This window comes from Neovison vison, chromosome X, assembly GCF_020171115.1.
Source record: "Neovison vison isolate M4711 chromosome X, ASM_NN_V1, whole genome shotgun sequence".
Classification (NCBI taxonomy): Eukaryota; Metazoa; Chordata; class Mammalia; order Carnivora; family Mustelidae; genus Neogale; species Neogale vison.
This window is the reverse complement of record NC_058105.1, coordinates 15,943,576-15,964,997: the sequence shown is the minus strand read 5'-3', so window position 1 is coordinate 15,964,997 and position 21,422 is coordinate 15,943,576. Positions and strand designations below refer to the sequence as shown.

The 21,422-nt window shown below is 42.7% G+C and overlaps 1 protein-coding gene across 8 annotated transcripts in view; it reads left to right on the top strand.

Moving 5' to 3' along the window:
* Positions 1 to 21,422, top strand: part of INTS6L (integrator complex subunit 6 like) — a 53,808-nt gene that overhangs the window by 28,724 nt on the left and 3,662 nt on the right. For 5 of the 8 annotated variants that reach the window (XM_044234270.1, XM_044234273.1, XM_044234271.1 and 2 more), the window contains 8 exons: positions 879 to 1,031; positions 4,153 to 4,285; positions 12,332 to 12,426; positions 13,412 to 13,522; positions 15,788 to 16,006; positions 16,656 to 16,779; positions 18,013 to 18,155; positions 19,527 to 19,761. In XM_044234270.1, the coding sequence (XP_044090205.1) occupies positions 879 to 1,031; positions 4,153 to 4,285; positions 12,332 to 12,426; positions 13,412 to 13,522; positions 15,788 to 16,006; positions 16,656 to 16,779; positions 18,013 to 18,155; positions 19,527 to 19,761 (1,213 nt within the window). The remainder of the gene's footprint in view (positions 1 to 878; positions 1,032 to 4,152; positions 4,286 to 12,331; positions 12,427 to 13,411; positions 13,523 to 15,787; positions 16,007 to 16,655; positions 16,780 to 18,012; positions 18,156 to 19,526; positions 19,762 to 21,422) is intronic. The other 3 variants (XM_044234276.1, XM_044234275.1, XM_044234277.1) reach the window with 3 other exon arrangements.

Genomic DNA, 21,422 nt, shown 5'->3' with positions numbered 1-21,422 from the left:
TTCCCCCTTTATAAGGGAAACAGAGATGTTTTGTCATATTCTTGTTAGACTGAAAGATCTCTTGGAAGAAGAGGGGGAGTCACGTCTCACCCTTGTCCCTGGGACTTGTCCTATCTCCTCATCTCTTCGGCTCGCTCTTGCTGCCACCATTTCTCTCCCTGGTGCTCTCCATCCCCACAGACTAAACCTGTTAATAAAATGGCCCCTCCACCCCTCCGCTCTGGTGCCCCAGGCACGTGGGCCTTTGCAGCCCAGCCCAAAGCAGCCTTGGCCCTCAGCTGTTCAGAGGCAAGTGTGCGGGTGTGCAAAGTGCTGTAAAAAATCAGCTTGAAAGGAAATTTCCAGTGATCCTGGGTGTTGGGACTGGCTCATTTTTGGTATCTGTCTTGCCCTTCCCACGGCTTTACAATTTTTCTGCTTTGCTCATTAATGGCTCTAGCCCTCTCATTTGCTCATTAGACAGCTTCATGGATTTCTTCTTCCCTGGCAACATCTGGACTGTGTGTAACCTCCCGGTACCAAGGAATGAAGGGCAGATCATGCTTGGGGATTGCAAAGTGGATCTGAAAGTTGGAGTTCACCTTTTGGATCATTAGTGACTTCCTAACTGTATTCAAAGCCCTTATCATCTTTGCTTCACTGAAATTATAGTTACGAGTGTTCTAATTTACCTTTCCTCCTCCCAATGCCAAGTAGATGGTAGAGCCAAAGAATCCGTGTGCCCTGCCTGGATGGATGCTGTTGGCAATGCCCTCTTTTTCAAAGCGCTGGTGTATATCTCAACAATGGTTTCACAAAACACAAAAGGGGTTGTGGGTTTGTCAGAAATGTTAAGCTCACCTTGATAACGCACTGTATTTTCCCCTCTTGTCTTTTAGCCTCCACGAACATCTCATCCTGTTGTGAGGTTCTCCTGTGTAGATTGTGAGCCAATGGTAATAGACAAACTTCCTTTTGACAAATATGAACTTGAACCTTCACCCTTAACTCAGTACATCCTGGAACGAAAGTCTCCCCATACCTGCTGGCAGGTACTGACCCTTACCTGTCGGCCAAATGTCTGCAACCGTTCTGGGATCTGGGATTTGTTTCAGGAAGTTTCAGCGGTGGCTTCTGCAGCTGAAGCTTCACGTGACCTTGACAGATTAGAAGTACAAGAACAATTTTTAAAATGTTTTTCTTTAAATTCCAGATAGTTAACAGCACAGTGTAATATTAGTGTCAGGTGGACAAGATCGTTTTGACACAAAAACCCCATAAGCCCTGAAACTAGTTTTTGTGTTAGCGTCATGTAACCAAACTTCTCTTCCTGTACAAAGCACATCCTTGTGCATAACGCGGATTTCACTTGGATGTGGCAAATACACGTGTTAACCAGCTCTTCCAAGTGTTACACTTCAGCCGGAAGGGCTTGCTGATTTATTAATAGACTCACCTTCAGATATTAGTTTGTAAAAATCCAGACATGGCAGTCACACAGCCTTTTATTTGGATATAATAAGGAAGTCCTACGGTGGAAGTATGTTTGTTCTATCCCTAGACGCCAGCACCATAGAGCAATCAGTAATTGTTAGGTTCTATTTACGCAAGAAACACTTTTAGACTGCCATCTGTTTCATCCTAAAATGTGAGATTATTGCTACTAGTTGTCTTTAAGCTACTTAAATTCTCCAAAGATGCTAAAACTGGGTAGGAGAAAAGGAACACACTTGAAGCAGGAATGTAGAAGTGTAAGAAATAGACCAATCTCATAAATATAATATTGAGCAGAAGAAGCCAGACATCAAGGATCCCACATCTTATGATTCTATTTTATCTATGCTCAAAGAGAGGCAAAGTGGGCTGACTCTGTCAGAAGTTGGGTTGGTGGTTTCTCTTGGGGGTGCAGAACAGTGGCCTGCAAGGGACACCCGGCAGGGGGCTTCTGGTCGTGTTCTATTTCTTGATTTGGGTGCTGATGACACATGTGCTTCCACTCACACACTTTACTGAATGTATGTTTATATTACAGTACAATACCCCAGAAATGCGCTAGGAATATAGAGATATAACGTAGAGATAGAATGTTAACTCAAAACCACGGTAGGAGGTTGACTTCATGGATTGACACCAATTTTGCCATGAAAGCAAATACAGTTACAAATCATACCTTTTCCCTAAAAAAGAAGCCCACTTTTCTGTATAGCACATTTCTTGCAAAGCTTCTCCCAAGACACGTAAGACATCGTGCCCTTGTTCCCTGAACCACCCCTCAAATATGCCATATGCCTGTGGTCCTGTAACTTAGGTGACTTTGGTTTAGTTTAAAGGCAAGGAATTAGTGGGAGTGAAAAGGAATAAGATGAACCGGGAGCCAGAAAATTTGGCTAAATCATAGTGGCGCCTGGACTCCAATCCTAGGTCCCTTGGTCTGCCACCAGTTATGTGGTCTTGGGCCAGACACTTTCTCTAGATGAGATGGTCTCTAATGATCCCTTTGAAACCTGCCCCCCACCAATTCTGTGAATCTGCAGGTGATAAGGAATTTGGAAAAACTCAGGGGGCTTATGAGAAGGAAGGAAGGAAGAGGGGAAGTAAGGGAGGAGGGAAGAAAGAGAGAAAGGCAGAGAGAGGAACAAAAAACAGTGTTTCTCCTCTCATGGGGCTCCTAGGTCTGACCCCTGATGGCTGTGTGTAATATTTTTAATTGTTTATGATGATTTCCCCTCTCTTCTGTTATACATACTTAGGAAAAGGGGGGAAATCCACCCTGTGTACTACACTTCTTTGTTTCTGTTATGGTTCAGATAATGACATGAAATCTATAGCACCAACACGACTTATTGTTTTGTGGGGTCGAAATGACACAGAAAAGATTTATTCTTAGCTATGACTAAATATTGCAAGAGTTTAGTCAACTGGTAGGAGATATGGCTGGTACCAGGAATTAACAAGGTGAGTGGATTCTGTTCGCCATCAGGGTTTGACTTTTGTCTCCAGTGATCCTGCTGAAGGAGTTGGGAAAAGGCAGCAATGTAGGTCCCTAGAAGTCTATACCGGTGCCCTAACTTGGGCCAAAGAGGAAACAAGGAATCGAGAGAAAGCATGGTAGCCAGAGGACTTCAGCCCAGCCTTTCGAGTGTACGGGACCTGACTGTATAATATATATTGAACCAGGAATCATCAGCGAGGAATAAGGGGGTAGTCACATAGAATAAAGATTAATGTTTTTTAATAATCTTTTTAAAAGATTTTAATTATTTATTTGACAGAGAGATAGAAAGCACAAGTAGGCAGAGGGAGAGGGAGAAGCAGGCACTCCGCGGAGCAAGGGAGTCCGATGAAGGACTGGATCCCAGGACCCTGGGATCATGACCTGAGCTGAAGGCAGATGCTTAACTGACTGAGCCACCCAGGCGCCGCAAGATTAATGTTTTAATCTCTACTGAATGTTTGCTCTGCCAGCATCCTTTAGAAGAGAAAATGCCTTCCAGATTGAACCAAAGCATCTCTTTGCTGCCTCTTAATAATTAGCACCGGTGTCTGACTCATAATAGGCTACTTGATAAGTATTTAGTGGATGAAAAATGAGTGAACGGGTAGGGGAATGGGGGCACCAAAGGAAGCAAAGCCCATTTAAAGTCCGTTGTTTGTTTTCATGGCTGGTATCACTTAGTGGTGTTTCAGCCTCGTTTGCCATTGTGCTAACCAAGTAAATATTTGGAAATTGTTGATGGAGCCCGTGGTCTCCGAATGATGACTGCAGAGTCTGGGTTCAGTTTTTTTTTTAAAGATTTTATTTATTTATTTAACAGAGATCACAAGTAGGCAGAGAAGCAGGCGGGGTGGAGGGGGAGCAGGCTCCCTGCTGAGCAGAGAGCCCAATGTGGGAATCGATCCCAGGACCCTGAGATCATGACCTGAGCCAAAGGCAGCAGCTTAACCCACTGAGCCACCCAGGCACCCTGGGTTCAGTTTTTAATATAATGTAAAAAGAATTACAATCTGAACATTTTTATTGAGTATGGTCTATGTGGGTATAACCCCAGGTTAAAAACACTATTGCCATTTTTACATTATAGTTAAGCTATGCGTTAGATGTCATTCTGGCTGGGAGTTTGGTTTCACATAAAATCCTCATTGTCATGACTGTGTCTGACTTCATGTTTCTAGGTATTTGTTACTAGCAGCGGAAAATACAATGAACTTGGCTATCCATTCGGTTATTTAAAAGCCAGTACGACTTTAACTTGTGTAAACCTCTTTGTGATGCCGTACAACTACCCGGTTTTACTCCCTCTTTTAGGTAAGTAAAGTTATGTGCCATTTCCTCGTCTTTAAAATGCAACAGAAATGAAAAAGAGGAGAATGGGCTAAGCGTTTAAAATGTAGTCGAAGAGTAATTGATATCGGGATATAGAAAAGGCTAAACACGGGTTTGGAAGGATAGAATTTGCACATTGTTTTCTGTTCTGTTCGCTTTGTTGCTGTTGTTTTTTGTGTTTTCTGTTTTTTGTTTTGTTTTGTTTTGTTTTGTTTTTAATCAGACCAAAGAGACACAGCCTCTATCCTAAAGACAGCTCCTGCTGCTCCTCAGACTTCGAGAACCAGAGCTGCCATTCCATCCCTCCAGCCTCATTTCAAGAGACTTGGCTTTTCTGTAGACTAATTTGGGACCAAAAATTCCATGATTGGGGTTAATGTTCCAAGAATCTGATGGTTTTCTCCAGAAAATAGGGCTTCTGTGGGGGTTACTGGCTCCCACTCATTCCCCCATAAAAGAATCTTAATAGCTCTGGAGGCATTGGTGTTAGGCAAGTTAAGGAACAAGGTACAGAGTCAATTCTGCGATCACTGTAGTCATAGAAGCTGTCATTTCCATGGTAAAATTCTACAAGGAGCAACTCCAGGAGGTGCTACCGAGATATCACTGAAAATGTGTCTAGAGATTTTTTTTTCCTCATTGAAAGAGCCACATCTGTTTGGAGCAATATAGTCGTACCACGTGGTATCCTTCTAGTTGTAAAATTGGGATCATTTTTATTTGATGGTGCTTCTTAACTTTTGCCAAAAGTTTCAATCTTTGTGTTTTAATCGAGTCATTAAAAGCATAAGATTTTTAGTGCTATAAATAGTGTTTATACTAAATATACTGAAAAAGCAGTTCCTTCAAATGTTGCAAGTTAAGCAGGTTAAGAATGGGTCATCCTAAATGGATTAGCATATGATTGTTTTGTATATAGTCTACCTACTTTATTTCTTACTCCAGTCTAGAAATGTCCTCTCGAAGGTGATTGTTAATGATATAAAATGTAAGTTATGCCTTTGAGCTTCATAAGGGTACTGATAGAAGGTACCTATATTTTGTGGATTTGTTGAAATTATTTATAAATTCAAATAAATTTAGTTATTAATGACTTCGTAAAAATATTTTTACATGAGTGTGGTTGACACACAATGTCACACAGTTTCAGGTGTATGACATAGTGACTGGACAAGTCTGTATGTTCTGCTGTGTTCCCCACAAGTGTGGCTGCCATCTGTCCCCACACAGCACTGTTATAATACCACTGGCTACATTCCTTATACTGTGCCTTTTATTCCCGTGACGTAGTCATTCCGTAACTGGAAGCCTGTACCTCCTGCTCCCCTTCACCCGTTTCGCCCATCCCCCCCAGCCCCCGTCCGTCCATCAGTTCAGTCTCTGGATTTACAGGTCTGATTCTGCTTTTTGTTTGTTTATTCATTTCTTTTGTGTTTTTAGATTCCACATATGAGTGAAGTCATACATTTTTCCCCCTTTCTCTGTCCAACTTTTTGCACTTAGCGGTACACAAATGGCACAGTTTCATCCTTTATGGCTTTCAGTTTTGCTGACTGTAAAGTGTAGGATTTGACTAGACAGCCTCCACTTAGACTGTTAATGGTGTTATTTTTCTGTTTTTAAGACTACTTTTTATTTTCAGATAATTGTAGAGTCACATGCAATTGTAAGAAATAATAACACTGGGGCGCCTGGGTGGCTCAGTGGGTTAAAGCCTCTGCCTTCGGCTCAGGTCATGGTCCCAGGTCCTGGGATTGAGCCCCACATCAGGCTCTCTGCTCGGCAGGGAGCCTGCTTCCCCCTCTCTCTCTGCCTGCCTCTCTGCCTACTTGTGATCTCTCTCTCTCTGTCAAATAAATAAATAAAATCCTAAAAAAAAAAAAGACCACATAGTATAAAAAAAAAGAAATAATAACACTGGGAAAGACAGTATGGAGATTCCTTAAAAAATTTAAAAAAAAAAGAAAAAAGAGTTAAAAATAGAGCTACTCTGTGATCTAGTAATTGTACTATTAGGTATTTACCTAAAGATTACAGGAATGATAATTCAAAGGGATACATGTACCTCATATTTATAGCAGCATTATTTATAATAGCCAAATGATGGAAGCAGCCTGGGTGTCCATCGGTAGGTGAATGGATAAAGAAGAGGTGGTATGTATACATAATGGAATATTACTCAGCCATGAAAAATGAAATCTTGCCATTTACAACTGTGTGGTTGGACCTAGAGAGTATAATACTAAGTGACATAAGTCAGAGAAAGGCAAATACCATATGATTTCACACCTATGTGGAATTTAAAGAGCAAAACAAATGAGCAAAGGGAGAAAAAGATGGAGAGGCAAGCCAAGAAACAGACTCTTAACCATAGAAAACACACTGCTGGTTACCAGAGGGGAGGAGTGCGGGGAAACCGGGGGTGGGCATTAAGGAGGGCGCTTGTTGTAATGAGCACTGGGTGTTGTATGCAGGTGCCGAATCACTAAATTTTATACCTGGAATGAATATAATAACACTGTATTTCATTAACTGGAATTAAAATAAAAACTTGAAATTAAAAAAAAACACAATAGAGACATGACACCAAAAGCACAGGCAACAGAATCAAAAATAAACACATGGGGATCCATCAAACTTAGAAACTTTTGTGCAGCAAAGGCTGTAATCAGCAGAGTGAAAAGGCAAGCTACGGAACAGGGAAAAATTTTCAAATTATGGATCTGGTCATTTTGGTGGTTGTGGTGGTGGTGGTGTGTGTGTGTGTGTGTGTGTGTGTGTGTGTGTGTTCTGTTATTCAGACTGGGTGATTTCTCGTGTTATCTTTTACAGATTACTGATTATTTACTCTGTCCCCTCCATTGTGCTTTTGAGCCCCTCCATTGAGTTATTTTGGCTTTTGTATTTTTCAGTTCTAAATTTCCACTGGGTTCTTCTTTACATCTTCAGCTTTTTCCTTTCTCTTTCTTTGTTGAGGCTTTCTGTTTTCTCATTTGTGTCATGCCTGTTTAAAATTGCTTGTTGAAACATCTTTTTTATGCTGGCTCCTTTTACATCTTTACTGGATATTTTTAATGTCTCTGTCACTTTGGTGTTGGCATCTCTTGATGGTCTTTTGAATGTGTTTTGAGATCTTTCTGGTTCTTGGTGAGACGAGTGATTTTCCATTGAATCCTGTGCCTTTTCAGTATTGGGTTCTGAGTCTCGATCTTATTTAAGCTTTCTGGTTCAGCTTCCTCTCACCCTCCTGGCAGAGATTGCAAGGTACTGCCTTGTTAGTGCCGGGAGCAGGTAGAAGTCCAGATTCCCCACTTGGCCTCTGTTGACACTCTTAGGGAGGGGGGCTGCTCGTTACTGCTGTTGGGGGCTGGGCAGGGGTTCTGCATCCTCACTAGAATGATACCTCCCTGGCTGGGAGAAGTAGGAGTTCCTCGATACTCCTCCCCACATGGTCTTCAATGACACCGCGGGGGCGGGGGGTGGCCTTATTACCACAGGGCAGTGGAAAAGTTCTGTAGAACTATTAGGGGCTGAATTCCGGGATCTCATCTTTGGTTTCAACTAAGCCTGCCTTCCAAATTATTATGTGAAAGTGCCCCTAACCATGGTAGCTTGTCTCCCGGTAGAGACTGAGATGCGCAGCTTTTCACCATAGCGAGAACTGCTCTCTAAGCATGGGCTTTGCTGGTCTTGCGGGGAATAGAGGTGAAGAGGAGGCATCCAGTCCTTCCTTTGTCTAAACCTGCTGTGCCTGAGTAGCCACATGTTGCCCACTCTTGCACTCCCCAGTACTAGGTAAGGTCAACTCCCAGCACCGGCTGCTTGTCACCCATTAGTCTGCCTCTTCCCCAAATGCCAAGTTCCCCTTCTCCCTGCAGTGTCTTCCATCGCAAGAGGTACATGTGCCACATCTGTCCCTGGTCCTCCTTCACCTCTGACACCAAGGATCCAGCCCTACCGAGAGCATCACCGTCCCTCTGCAAACATCTCAAACCAGGAACCCCAGACTCATCCTTGAATCCTTCCCCTTCCCCAATGCCACGCATCCATTTGAGGGTCAGTCTGTCCTCGACTCAGTTCCTATTCTGTCCTTTGGCCTTAAATACCCATTTCCAGGCTTTTCTGTAACCTTTGTTTTCCTAGGGAGCATGGGGTTTTTCATACCCTTAGAGGCTGGAGGTCCTTGTGCCCCTGAATCCCAAACTTGGGTTTTGTGTTGAGTTCTGAACTAGACGCTCTCGACATTTCCACCATTACTTCGCTTTCTGGGTTGTGTAGTCCCATATTGTTAAGAGTATGGACTGTGAGGGGCACCTGGGTAACTCAGTCAGTTGAGTGTCCAACTTGTGATTTCAGCTCAGGTCATGGTCTCAGGGTTATGGGATCGAGCCCCGTGTCAGGTGCCCCACTCAGCGGGGAGTCTGCTTGTGATTCTCTCTCTCCAACTCTCCCTCTGCCCCTTCCCCCCTCTCAAGTAAACAAACAAATAAATCTTAAAAAAGAAAAGACTGTGGACTGTAGAGCATAGCTGCCCTCATGTGGATCCTGGCTTTGCCATTTGCTGGCTTTGTGAGATTGGATAAGATACATAGTTTCTTTGTGCCTCACTTATTTCATCTGTAAAATGGGCATAATGATAGTACATATCCCAAAAGCATTTAGTTGGGATTAAATGAATTAATGCAGTTAAGTTGCCAATAGTAACTGTTCATTTATGCTATTAGCATTATCATTACTGTAGTCATTATTGATACCTGTGTTATTTTTTAAAAATATTTTATTTATTTATTTGTCAGAGAGAGAGAGGAGCGAGAGTGAGCACAGGCAGACAGAGTGGCAGACAGAGGCAGAGGGAGAAGCAGGCTCCCTGTCAAGCAAGGAGCCTGATGTGAGACTCGATCCCAGGACGCTGGGATCATGACATGAGCTGAAGGCAGCTGCTTAACCAACTGAGCCACCCAGGCATCCCGAAACCTGTGTTATTTTAATAGCTCTTAAAGACACTGCTATTCCATATGAAGGACATTATATAAAGATGTAGGACAGTTTTGCAGTTTTGTGGGCAGGATATTTAGTAAAAAGGCAAGGGAAGACATGTACACTTCCTAATGCCCAGAAACATCACTGTATTACTGCATAATATGATAACTGTTCATAAAGGTCACCCTTATTTTTTTTTCTTTATCGATTCAGCATTTCCATCAGAAGTAGTTAACAGAGGTTTAATTATTTAAGCACTAAAACTTACCTGGAATGGATAAGTGAGGCTTAATTGGATCGATGAGCCATCATGAGAATCATGTCAGTATCATAGTTAGCAAGAAGATTCTCTCTCAATAAGGAATTATTTTTTTCTATCGAGGGCCAGTAACTACAGAAATTAAGGCATTTGTAACAACTTTTTTTCTTAACTCTACCAGTCAGTTCACCTGTTTTATTTTTTTAAAGATTATTTATTTGATTTTTTATTTTAGAGAGACAGAGAGAGTATGGAGGCGGGGGCAGAGGGAGAGGGAGAGAGAAATCCCAGCAGACTCCCCACTGAGCACTGAGCACAGAGCCCTACGTGGGGCTCAGTCTCATGATCCTGAGATCACCTCCTGAGCCAAAACCAAAAGTCGGATGCTCAACTGACCGTGCCACCCAGGCGCCCCTATTTTTTTTTTTTAATTAAGAACTGGGATTTGTGTAAAAAAAATAAAATTCAGCTCCATATTAAGACCAGTTTCTATCAGGAGAACAAAAAGAAATGGAGGCTCAACAAGGCCAGTGGTTTCTCTAAGCTCACTCTGCTAAGTGTGTGGCTGAGCCTGGGAACTCAAACCCACCTCCTCCACCCCCTCTTTTTTTTTTTTCTTTCAGCAGGAAATGGGGAGAAACGAATGAAAGGGAAAATGTTACTAGTTTTTGAGGTGTGGGCAGTATCACTTCACTCTCCTACACTCTGATCTCTTTGTCTTTCAAATGTTGACTAGCTGAGTGTTTATGACGTCACCATTGTCCCATCCTCCTACAACGCCATGAACATCATTTCCTGCCCCATGGAGAATGTGACTCAAGTGGCCCTTACCCCAGTAGCTCTCTACCCTTAATCTAGGCTGTGGAACATTTTCTTTCTTCCTCCCCCGTTTCAAAAACTCCCAACAAGAAATAATTAGACTCAGTTAGACTAATTGGTGGAATCATTGCAATTGGCATTGTTTGAAATTCTAAGACTATTCTTGACTCTCATTATCTAATCTATTTATATCTAAATGTCTCCCCAGTCTTGTATTTCAGTTTGTCAGTTTCTAAAAATCTGCTTAATTCCCAACAGACTCCACATAAAGACCCAAGTATAACAGCATATTTCCACCGTCTCCCGTTCCTTTCTATCAAGATATGAATGGTCTTTAAAGGACCTGCATGTTACAATGGGCCAGAAATCTCTTCAGATCTGTTTTTCTTTGTGCTTTCTACCCTGCGCCAAAAGAACAAAAGACCCACATTTTATGACTTTGTAAATTCATTTAAATTAGTTTCGGCAGGGGTGAATAATTTATTATAGCAGTAAAAGGAAGAAAATGTGTAGTTGCTTTTCTTAACTAAAGTAATTCAGCATTTCAAAGAATAGGCCTATTTGTAGAGAAATTATGCATATGGCATAGGGATGCTTTTGTTCTTGGAAGTAAAGCATTTGGATTTTTTTGGATAAGAGCCAATGAAACCTGAAGAAACAAAATAGAAGATGAATTCAAAATATCTTTGGCATTTGTATTAAGTGTGGCAGGTTTCTGTTGATGTCTGACGATATCAATTTTGAATTAATATATAAAAATACATTTTTTGTACCCTTGGAAGGAGATAATGACATGATTTGGAAATTTTTCTGTAGTTTATGCATTTAGATTCTTAAAACAATTAAATTTAAGTTGGAGAAAGGTAAGGGATGTCTGCTTATTTAAGGACAGTATCTTTAGGGGTATTAATGTGCATGGTATTCAAGAAACATACTTAGTTGTACAGAGTTTCAAACTTCAACCTAACGTCTCCACTAGCATGTACTAGTGCCATGACCTAATTGTTAACTAACATTTGACAGACCCAGTGTTTGGCTTGAAATGGAAGAAATGAAGGGTGGGGGTTGGGTGTGGAATAGGACAGGCTGACAAAAGCGAATCCAAAGCATAATTTAGAGCTCGCTGTCCTTGCCTGGAAGTTAGAGGCTTCGCTTTTGTTCTCATATACTTTGTAAAGTTTCTTTATAACATCCTCCATTTATGTATGCATGAATTATTGACATATAATTGACACATAACATTAGTTTCCCATGCACGACATAATGAGTCAAAATTTGTACATACTGTGAAAAGAACACTGCAAACACTAGTTAACATCCATCACCACACACGACCACAAATTTCTTGCAATGAGAACTTGGAAGATTACTCTCTTAGCAGCTTTACAAATAGGCAATACAGGATCATTAGCTAGAGTCCCCGTGCTGTGCAGTACACCTCCAGGACTTACTTATTTTGTAACAGGAAGTTTGTACCATTCGACAGCTTTTGGCCGTTTCGCCTACCCTGCCCCTGCCTGGCCTCTGGCCACCAGTGAGCTGTTCTCTGTCTCTCTGTGTTCGGGGTTTTGTTGTTGTTGCCTTTCCACCCTCCATTCGGATAAAAGAAATATTCCATCAGCCAGTGACCATGGAGTCCCCCTCACGGGAAATTAGTACAGCCGTGTTACCAAAATGTAATGGGTCAGCAAGTTCACGTGGATCGGAGTCAGCTTTAATATGATTAAATATGATTTAAGTAGCTTCACAGATGGCAGAGGAATATCTAACCTGAGAATTTTTTTTCTAGAAAAATACTCTATATAATTTTGGTAAATAGTACCAAAAAAGACAATCAGATCAATGAATGTTCAGCTAATGTAATTAAAACTTGAGATGTCTAGAAAACGATATAACAGATGCAGGTTGCTTGGTTTTGATCTTGGAATTTAGGACTGGAATCACGTAATACTTTGGTTTTTCTCTTACAGATGACTTGTTTAAAGTTCACAAGCTTAAGGCAAATCTGAAGTGGCGACAGGCTTTTGACAGCTACTTAAAAACTCTGCCTCCGTACTACTTATTAGTATGTATTTATGTGTATATATATGCATTAGCTGTATCAGTGATGATTGTTGTCACCAGAAATGTCAGTGAACCAAACACTGGACCCTTGAAATAAGCTCAATATTTTTATTGCTAAATATTTGTATCACCACTGTCCTCAAGTTATGTGTAAGAGAATTGTTTCTTTATTTTATTGCCTTTAACTGCCATGTTTTTTTTTAAATAACAACATGTCTATCTGTGTTTCTCTTATGAAAAGTAACCTTATGAAAGTGGAATTTGGGGATTTAAGAAAAATAGGTCTGGATTCATGTATGATATCAACTTCCCTTTTTAACTCTAGAAATTTTCAATATGGGGTTTCCCTCTGAAAAACAACTCGGAAGGCTGGATGTGGACGTTCTGCCTGTTAAATGTGTCCAAGACACAGCACGAGGCAAGGGTGCTGGTTGGGGGAGGGGAATCCAAAAAGAACAAAAAGCTACTTGGCCTCATTTGGGTTTCTACAATTTGGGAAAAAACAGTCATGATTTTGAACTGGTTGTATAATCGAAATCAAGGTGATCAAAATCATTTCAGAGGCGGATATGGCAAACTTTCAGCCAAGTTTCTAGAGGTGAAAAGGCAGAATCTTAAAGGGTACCATTGGTATCACTGGGAGGAAAAATTGGGGTGTGTTAGTATTTACCATGGCAGGAACGGGGTGCACGATAAAATGCAATATGAAATGATTTTATGACTCGGGACTTAAGCCTGAAAGCAATTTACCTGTTTGAATTTGCTGTTTCTTGCTCTTCTTATCCCACTGTCTTCTGATTTTGTTACTTTCTGCTTCTTACTCCTCTGCTGTATTCATTGCCACTTTTTAATGTTCCATGTTTGGTTTTATGTGCAGCACCTTGACTTCTAAGAAATGAATCGTGTCCCTTTGCCCCTTATAACTGAACTTTGAGTATTTTAAGATTTATTCTATTCTTACTGTTGTGTATTTTGTTTCCTTATAGCCATTAAAGAAAGCACTAAGGATGATGGGAGCTCCAAATCTGATATCAGATAATTTAGATTGTGGACTTAGTTACAGTGTTATCTCTTACCTTAAAAAACTCAGCCAACAGGTAGTATTGGTAAAAATAAACAAACAAAAATCCTTTGCCCTCAGAAGTGCATTTCCTTATTCTTTAGTGTAATTGTACTTTTTTCAGATTAAATGTGTATCTATTTCTCCACTTTATGGATTAGTAATAATGTGATTCTCTATGGCTTCTAGCTTCACCATTAAACTACAGTTAAGGGTCTGTCAGTGTCATTGGATACTGTGCCATTTCTCCTTTTGCTCGCCGGTTTGTGCTGCCCACAAGCTGGTTGATAACCTTGTGGCCTAAGAGGGGCAGAGGCTTAGTCAAATTATTTCATGGGTCACATTTTGTCTGTCCTAAACCTAGTTTCTCCTCAAGTCACATTGGGCTAGAGCACCCCCCCACCTTCTTTAGGTCAGCCCTCGGAGGCATGGTGTGATTCAGCGTCTTGCCTGACGTTCGTGTTTAGGCAATAAATACGCAGATGCCTTTTCTTGGAGACGGGGAGATGAGACCAGTGTCCCTCGCGCTGGAGGGCGACAGGCCCCAAAGGAACCTGAAGAGTGGAGTTCAGCCTCCCCTCTTCCTGCCCTCCATCTGTTCCTTTATCCCCCCAACCTCATTTACCATTATTCACCTCTATTAGTACCTCATTCTCCACTCACCCCTACTTATCATACTTCTCACCTCTACCTAGCCCATTCTTGCAGGATGGAAATATTTGAGAACTACTGAGTTAGAGCTTTACTGCCATACAAATGTGTTACATTATATGACAAGGTGATGCAGCCTTTTTGCCTTTTTACTTTCTTCTTCCGCACAAGGGTTTTCCCAGGTAGGGACCAGTACTAGCTAGCATTTGTAGTGGCTGTCAGGCTTTAAGTCAGACATGTTTGGAAGCTGGGCCTGTAGGAGACAGACAGTAGTAAGCAAAAGAGTGTCAGATTTCACTAAAGAACCAAAATGACTCCACAGTTGGGGACACTGACACTCCTGGTGAGGACTTGGCCCAGACAGAAGGACGGCCTGGGGCTTACCAGCTCCTGACCGGCCAGCGTGCTCATAAATGCAAGAGACAGTAAAGGCAAACCTAGATTTCTGGTCTACCGAGTGTCCCCACGACCCCCTTTCCTCTCTGCTAATAGATTTTTGTTGTTGTTGTTAATGTTTTGTTTTGGTTATTGATTGATTGACCTGTTGATTTATATATATTTTTTATTTGATGTCTACCTTAGGCCTTTAAGGCTGTGTCAGCAGGGTATGGCCACAAGGAAGAATAGTGAGCAGAGTTGAAACTCATGCAAGTTCTGGGACCTTCTGAGACACGTTGCTTGTGTAGTTTTCCGAATGGGATTTTGGGACCATTTCTGGAAACAGATCCTTCATTTGCTCTTCTCCCTTATTTCATAACTTAATTTTTTGCAAAAGATAATACATGTACTTAATTCCAAGCATAGTGAGAATTAGTGGGTATCTCTGACCTAATCATAAGAAACTCAAAATTCTTTTGGGCTTACTGGTCATTGGCAGGATTCCTTCTTTTAGAGAAAAAGAAAAAGATTATTACTAATTTATAATTACTCCAATTACTAATTTAATTACTAATTTAATAACCATGTTGCCAGTGTTCCTTGAACCATCTCAGATGTATGTAAATCCCAAAATATGCCCAAAATATTGCTATAATACGCTGTCAAGCAATATTTATCAATGTGGTTTAACAGTGTCTAGTAAGAGGGGTGTTTTTTGCCAATTAGCTAGAAGATTACTGAGTATATACATTACATATTATTTACATGGTAATGTTTGTTAAATTAAGCATTACTTTTCTGGGGGCAGTCCGATATTAGAAACAAACAGTTTAATTTTTCCAGATGTAATGCCAATCTATGTAATCCGAATTTTAGCACTAGTTTACATTTATAAATTCAGAGTCTTAAACCTTTATGTCTGGATCTGAAATAAATATGTTGACTTAGACTAGATTCTATAACAACAAAATGTGATTTTAAATGTCTATGAACGGAAGTCTTAGCCACAGTTTCCATTCTCTCCATGATTCAATCAAATTTTGACACTAGACAAGAGAAAAGAATGTAGTAAGTTATTTACCTTTCTAGGCCCCCTCCCTGTTTGCTGTGCTAGCACAGAGAAGCACAGGGAAATGTTTAATTATCAGTTTTTCTGTGATTTACGATTGAAAAGTTGTTCTGTGGGGTTCTTAAAGTATTACCTTTCTTAAGTAGTGAAAACTACTGTGATAATGTAGATCTTTTCTTAACATATTATGTACTTTCATTTTAGACCAAACTAGAGTCAGAACGAATACTAGCATCCGTGGGGAAGAAACCTCCCCAGGAAATTGGAATCAGAGTGAAAAACCATTCTGGAGTTGGCGTGTCCTTGACGCACAGTAAAAATTTTAGAAAACTGTTGAAAGAAATCATAGGGGAAAGTGCACCAAGACTGACAGAATTGAATACCAAAGAATTTGCTGGCTTCCAGTTAGGGCTCTTAAACAAGGTAAACCGTGACATAAATCATTTGTGTTTGTTTGAACTTGTCTGATACGTTTATGTCGTATTATTTTCGTTTTGAAATGATTACGATCCTGTTTTGGACTTCATGGTTATCCATACGGACCAGTCTAGGAATTGTCCTGCCAGCAGATGCCGATACGGCATGAAATGCACAAGATGCATTCCGGGGGGGGGTGGGTAATGTCTGTCAAGGATAAAGGGAAGAGAGGACAGAAGTGAGCAGGGAGAGCCTTCAGGCTGGACTGCTGATCTAGCTCCCGTGAGAGGAGAGGACCAGGAGGAGGATCAGGTATGAAGAGACTCAGGCAGCAGAGCACCAGTGAGAGTCTGGGCCAGCCTTGCCCGGACCCCTGGACCCACGATTTCCCATAGACGAGGTCCATGTTGGGCAGAACTGGCCAGGCCAGCTGACATACTTGGAAAAGGATGTTCCCAGTGCTTTGAATACTGTGTGGGTATATTGGAATTCAGAACAAGGCCGTCAAAGGCTAATTGGCCACCAGCCTAGTTCTACCATAAGTTAATTACATTGACTCTCTCTCTCTTCCCCAATATTTTAAGAGAGTTGAGAATGACACTTCTACACCAAAAGCCTCAGGAGTGACTGAAATTATTTGTTCCCTTTCGAATAGGATTTGAAACCTCAGACATATAGAAATGCTTATGATATTCCGCGTAGAGGTCTTTTAGACCAGTTAACGAGAATGAGATCCAATCTCCTGAAGACACACAAGTTTATTGTGGGACAAGATGAAGGTAAATGAACAAAGCAGTATTTTTTGTTGGTTAGGAAAACGTCAAACCTGACTTACATGAAGGCACGTACTGCATAATCGGTAGGTTTATTTTGTAATCTTTAATGGCTTAGAATGCCCATTTTTGCTAAATCCCTACACCCCCCAGGCACAAGTTGCTTGTCCTCAGGTTTTAGGGGAGGTGTGCATTAATCAGCCTGCAGGCTTCAGCTCTTGAAGCATCAAAATAGTCCCATGAGAGAGATACTGCTTTTATGCCCATTTTATGGACATGGAAACTGAGAGTGAGCATCTTTTTTTTTTTTAAAAGTTTTTATTTTAATTCCAGTCTAGTTAACATACAGTGTAATATTAGTTTCAGGTGTACAGTTTAGTGATTCAGCACTTACATCCAAAGAGTGGGAGCTCATCACAAGTGCCCTCCTTAATCCCCGTTACCTGTTTCACCCATCCCCCCAACCCTCTCCCCTCTGGGAACCATCAGTTTGTTCACTATGGTTAGGAGTGTGTTTCTTGCTTTGACTCTCGCTCTCTCTCCATCTCACGAGCATTTTAATAGCTAAGTCCAGGTTTCGTGAGTTGGAAAGTGGCAGGAGCTAGGTCTGTCATATTTTGGATATTGTACAACCTGGCCTGCCATGATGAATTCAATCCAGAATTCCTCATTTAGATGAAAAGAATGAACCGGAGAGTGTCTAGGATAATTGGTGATGGTGTACAATTCCCCTTTACTCCCTTTTGTTCATTTTAAAAGGAGTCATTTGTCCATTAAAATGAGCAAATCTTAGTCAGCCCATCTCTTGCAATCATACACCAAGTTTTGTGGTGAGGAGAAAGCTTCACTAGGAAGAGAGCCTGTAGATTTAATCACATTCTCCCAAGAACATAAGGCCTACTATCCAAGGTTCTCTGGATGATGAGAGAGAACCATGGAGCCTAGGCTCTTTGAAATGCAGAACAAACATGGCACCCCAGGTTGGGTGGTGGCCCATTTTCAAACCCAGTTGGATGGAGAAGGGAGTTGTGGTCAGCCTCGTGATTGGAGCTTGTAGGCAGTAGTGATGGTACCCCGAGTATTGAGTGGGATGAAGAGAAGTGCTTTTGGATCTTTGAATTTGAGATTTTAGGCTTTGGATGCCAAGGTCCACATTGTTAAAGCCAGCTAGGATCGTGTCCGCTCAAAACAGGGCATTGGCACTGTACAGCATCTCTGTCTCTTCCTGTGATGTTACAGATTCCCTTCATAGCATTCCAGTGGCACAAATGGGTAACTATCAGGAGTATCTAAAGACATTGGCTTCCCCCCTTCGAGAGATTGATCCTGATCAACCAAAAAGACTGCATACTTTCGGCAACCCATTCAAACAAGATAAGAAGGTAAGATGCCGATTTCTAGGTTTGCCTACCTTGTGATATCCTTGCTACATTTCCTTTCTTCTGGGCAAGATGAATATAAATCAGAGCTTATCCCTCTGTTTAAAAAATAAAATAGGACTCTAGGGCTCTTTGTGAATGGATGTGAAGGTGTGTTGCTTGAAGAAAATAATAAGCCTTAATTGGGTACCAAGTAGGAGCGGGAGTTTCAAATGATCGCATCTTGTGCTCGCAGTGTAGATGAGCGTTCCCATCTGCCCTTTAATAAGAAGAAATCAAGACTCTCAACAGTCAACTACCATGGCTGGTGAAAGTCAGGATTTGAACTCACATCTTTCCAGCTTTGAGCCTATATGCATTCCCGCCTCTACACACCAATTCCTTTAATATTGAGATCGCCATTTATTTCCTGTTTCCATGACTCAGATCGCTAATGCTCTATCTAGACCGTGATGAACTAACTGGTCCTTTTGAAATAGGAAGTACTAGGTGATGTTGCTTTATTTGGATTGTCCCACTAGAGATCTAAATGTGGAGTGTGGTGGGGGTGGGAGGGAGGGAGAGATGCTGACTTGACCATTTCAGGATGAGGACTCATGGGGATTATATCTGCACACATGGAGAAGACAATTGGTATTAAGGTACAGACCATACAGTAATCTCTCTTGTAACAAAACAAGACTGGAAGGCATTCCACTTCACCCCATCCTCAATTAATTGGAGTTTTTCTTAATCTTTTTGTGCCTTGGTCTCTTCCTCTGTAGCGCTGGGGCTGCTTGTTATGCTTAACTAACAGAGCCCTGTGCAGTGTTGAGTGGGTGCGTGTAATACCGTTTTCGAACACGACCTGGCATGTAGTCTTGCTTTGGAAAGTGCCTTGGAAATATCATTCATGATTTTATGAAAATACTTTCATATTCTTGGGTTATCCTTGGATGAGAACAGCTTTTAGCTACCCTTTTACATGTCTGCTCTCATCCTGTACCCCCCAAGAGTGAAAAGCCCCCACGGTGGACATATTTGAATCTTTGTGAGCATGTCAGGGGGATGACATTTTCCATCTGCCTGCCGCCCACCATCTCCACGCAGCATTCTGTACAGGGATAATCAATATTTCCTAATGATGCGTTTAAAGTGCAAAAGCACACAAAAGGGAATTGTTTCCTTTATCCAGGGTTGGTTCTGAGTGGTTCATCCTTCTGCAGAAAGGTCATTTCAGCTGATGCAAGTTGCTCATTCCTCAAGCTTTCTGTGTGATCGCGACTGTACCGTGTCTGACCTTGGTGCCCCGTTCTGCTGGAGCGGAGTGGCAAGGCCTGTGTTGGGGGTAGGACATGTGGTCTTTAATGGAACGCGTTCGTTGATGTCTTCTAGGGAATGATGATTGATGAAGCAGATGAGTTCGTAGCAGGGCCACAAAACAAAGTGAAGCGTCCGGGAGAAGCCAGCAGTCCTCTGTCATCTAAGAGAAGGCGGAGTATGTCCCTGCTGTTGGCGAGACCACAAACACCACCTACTGTAACTAACCACGTGGGCGGCAAGGGACCACCCTCAGCCTCGTGGTTACCATCTTATCCAAACCTCCTAAAACCCACCCTTGTCCATACAGGTATAGAGTAGTGGTTGTGCTTTCCTTATGGCTCCTAGAGGACTAAGACCCTAAGCAACTTTCCGTTTCTTTTGTACTCATGTCTTTCGTATGTGCTTTTCGGTCGTTAAGTAAACTGTTATTAAACCCAAGGTGGCCTGTGGGGGAGCGGAGGCCCTGCTTGTGGTGGTGGGAGCAGGTCTGCTGCGGGAATCAGAAAGAGGCAGCAGGTTCCCGAAGCAGCAGGAGCGAACAGGCTCAAGAAGGCCGCGGCTGGGTCTGGGCTGCCTTTGTGGCCTCATGTATCCATCCTGCTCTCACCTAGTGCAGTCCAGATCCGCCTTTCCTTTCCGTTGCCACGGGCATCATCAGGGTCCCCCATGTCTGCCACCCGTGGCCATTGCTCTTTTGTGTCATCTGACGTGGTTTTTTGCTCCCTCCCCCATGGAAACTTTCTCCAGTTCCTAGACACTACGACCCCTGGTTTTCTTTGCCCTTTTATGGCAGCTCCTCTTGATCCTCTCTTTGTGGTTCCTGCCCTTCTCTCTCACCTGTAAATAGTGTACAGCCTCTATCCCGAGGCTCCATCCTGGCCCCTCTCCCCTCCCTAGGTGATCCCGTAAAGTCTTGGGCTCTCCAAGAGATACACATGTCAACAACTCATGTATTTACCTCTCTGGACTACAGCTTGCTCCAAAAACCAGACTTGAATTTGTCGATGGACATGGTATATCCACCGAGATGTCCGATAGGCAGACAAAACTCAGTGGACTTCACGTGGTTCTTGGGAAAGCCTCACCTCTGCTGTCTCCGTAACAGCTCTCCCCACAGCTGTCCCCAGGGCATGACGCTTAATCTTAAGTGACACCATTTGGCAGTGTGTGTTGCTAAAGCTGTGTGTGACAGCCGGCCGTTGGAGGGTGTGGGGGCTGGGAGAGCGAAACCCTGGATTACAGTGTCTGCAGGTTTCTGTAGTGTAAATAATGCCAGCATTCTTGAGGTCAGGCCCTGGGCGTGAGGTCACTGAGCCAGGTCAGGAGGAGCCGGGCGCAATCCCTTCTCAACGAGCAGGTGGGCACCAGCCCCTGGCCAGCCCTGGCACTGTTATTTCCCCAGGGGTTCAGGTGAAAACCGTTGGAGTCCCCATGATTTCTCTCAGTTCTTCTCTCACTTCCATCTCTTAGCAAATCTGGGCAACCTGACACCCAATGGAATCCCTGTCTTGCCCCCTTTGGCTCCATCCCTCTAGTGTATGCTGCCACCATCTGTCCCCAAACTACTACAGCAGCTTCTCATCTCATTTCCCTGCTTCCCATTCTCGGCCCTGTCTAACCCATACCCTACCCTGTGGCCGGAGTGACCGTGTCCGCACAGAAACCAGATCGTGCCACATCCATCCTGAAACCCATCGCCACCTCCCCTTGCACTCAGAACAGAGTCTGCGATCCTGAGACTGGTCTCCATGCCATGCACGACCTGGCCCTGCCAGCCTCTCCTGCCATCACGTGTCCTGTCCATGTCCTCCTTGCTCTCTCTGCCTCTGACTTTTGCTCCATGGCCCCGGCTTGTCCCCCAGTAGGGGCTGTGCACGGCCCTCACGGCAACCAGACCGCCGCCTTTGTGTGTGCGTGGGCCGGCTCTGTCTCCTGCTCCTGGCTCTGCCCAGGGGTCCCCTCCTCGGA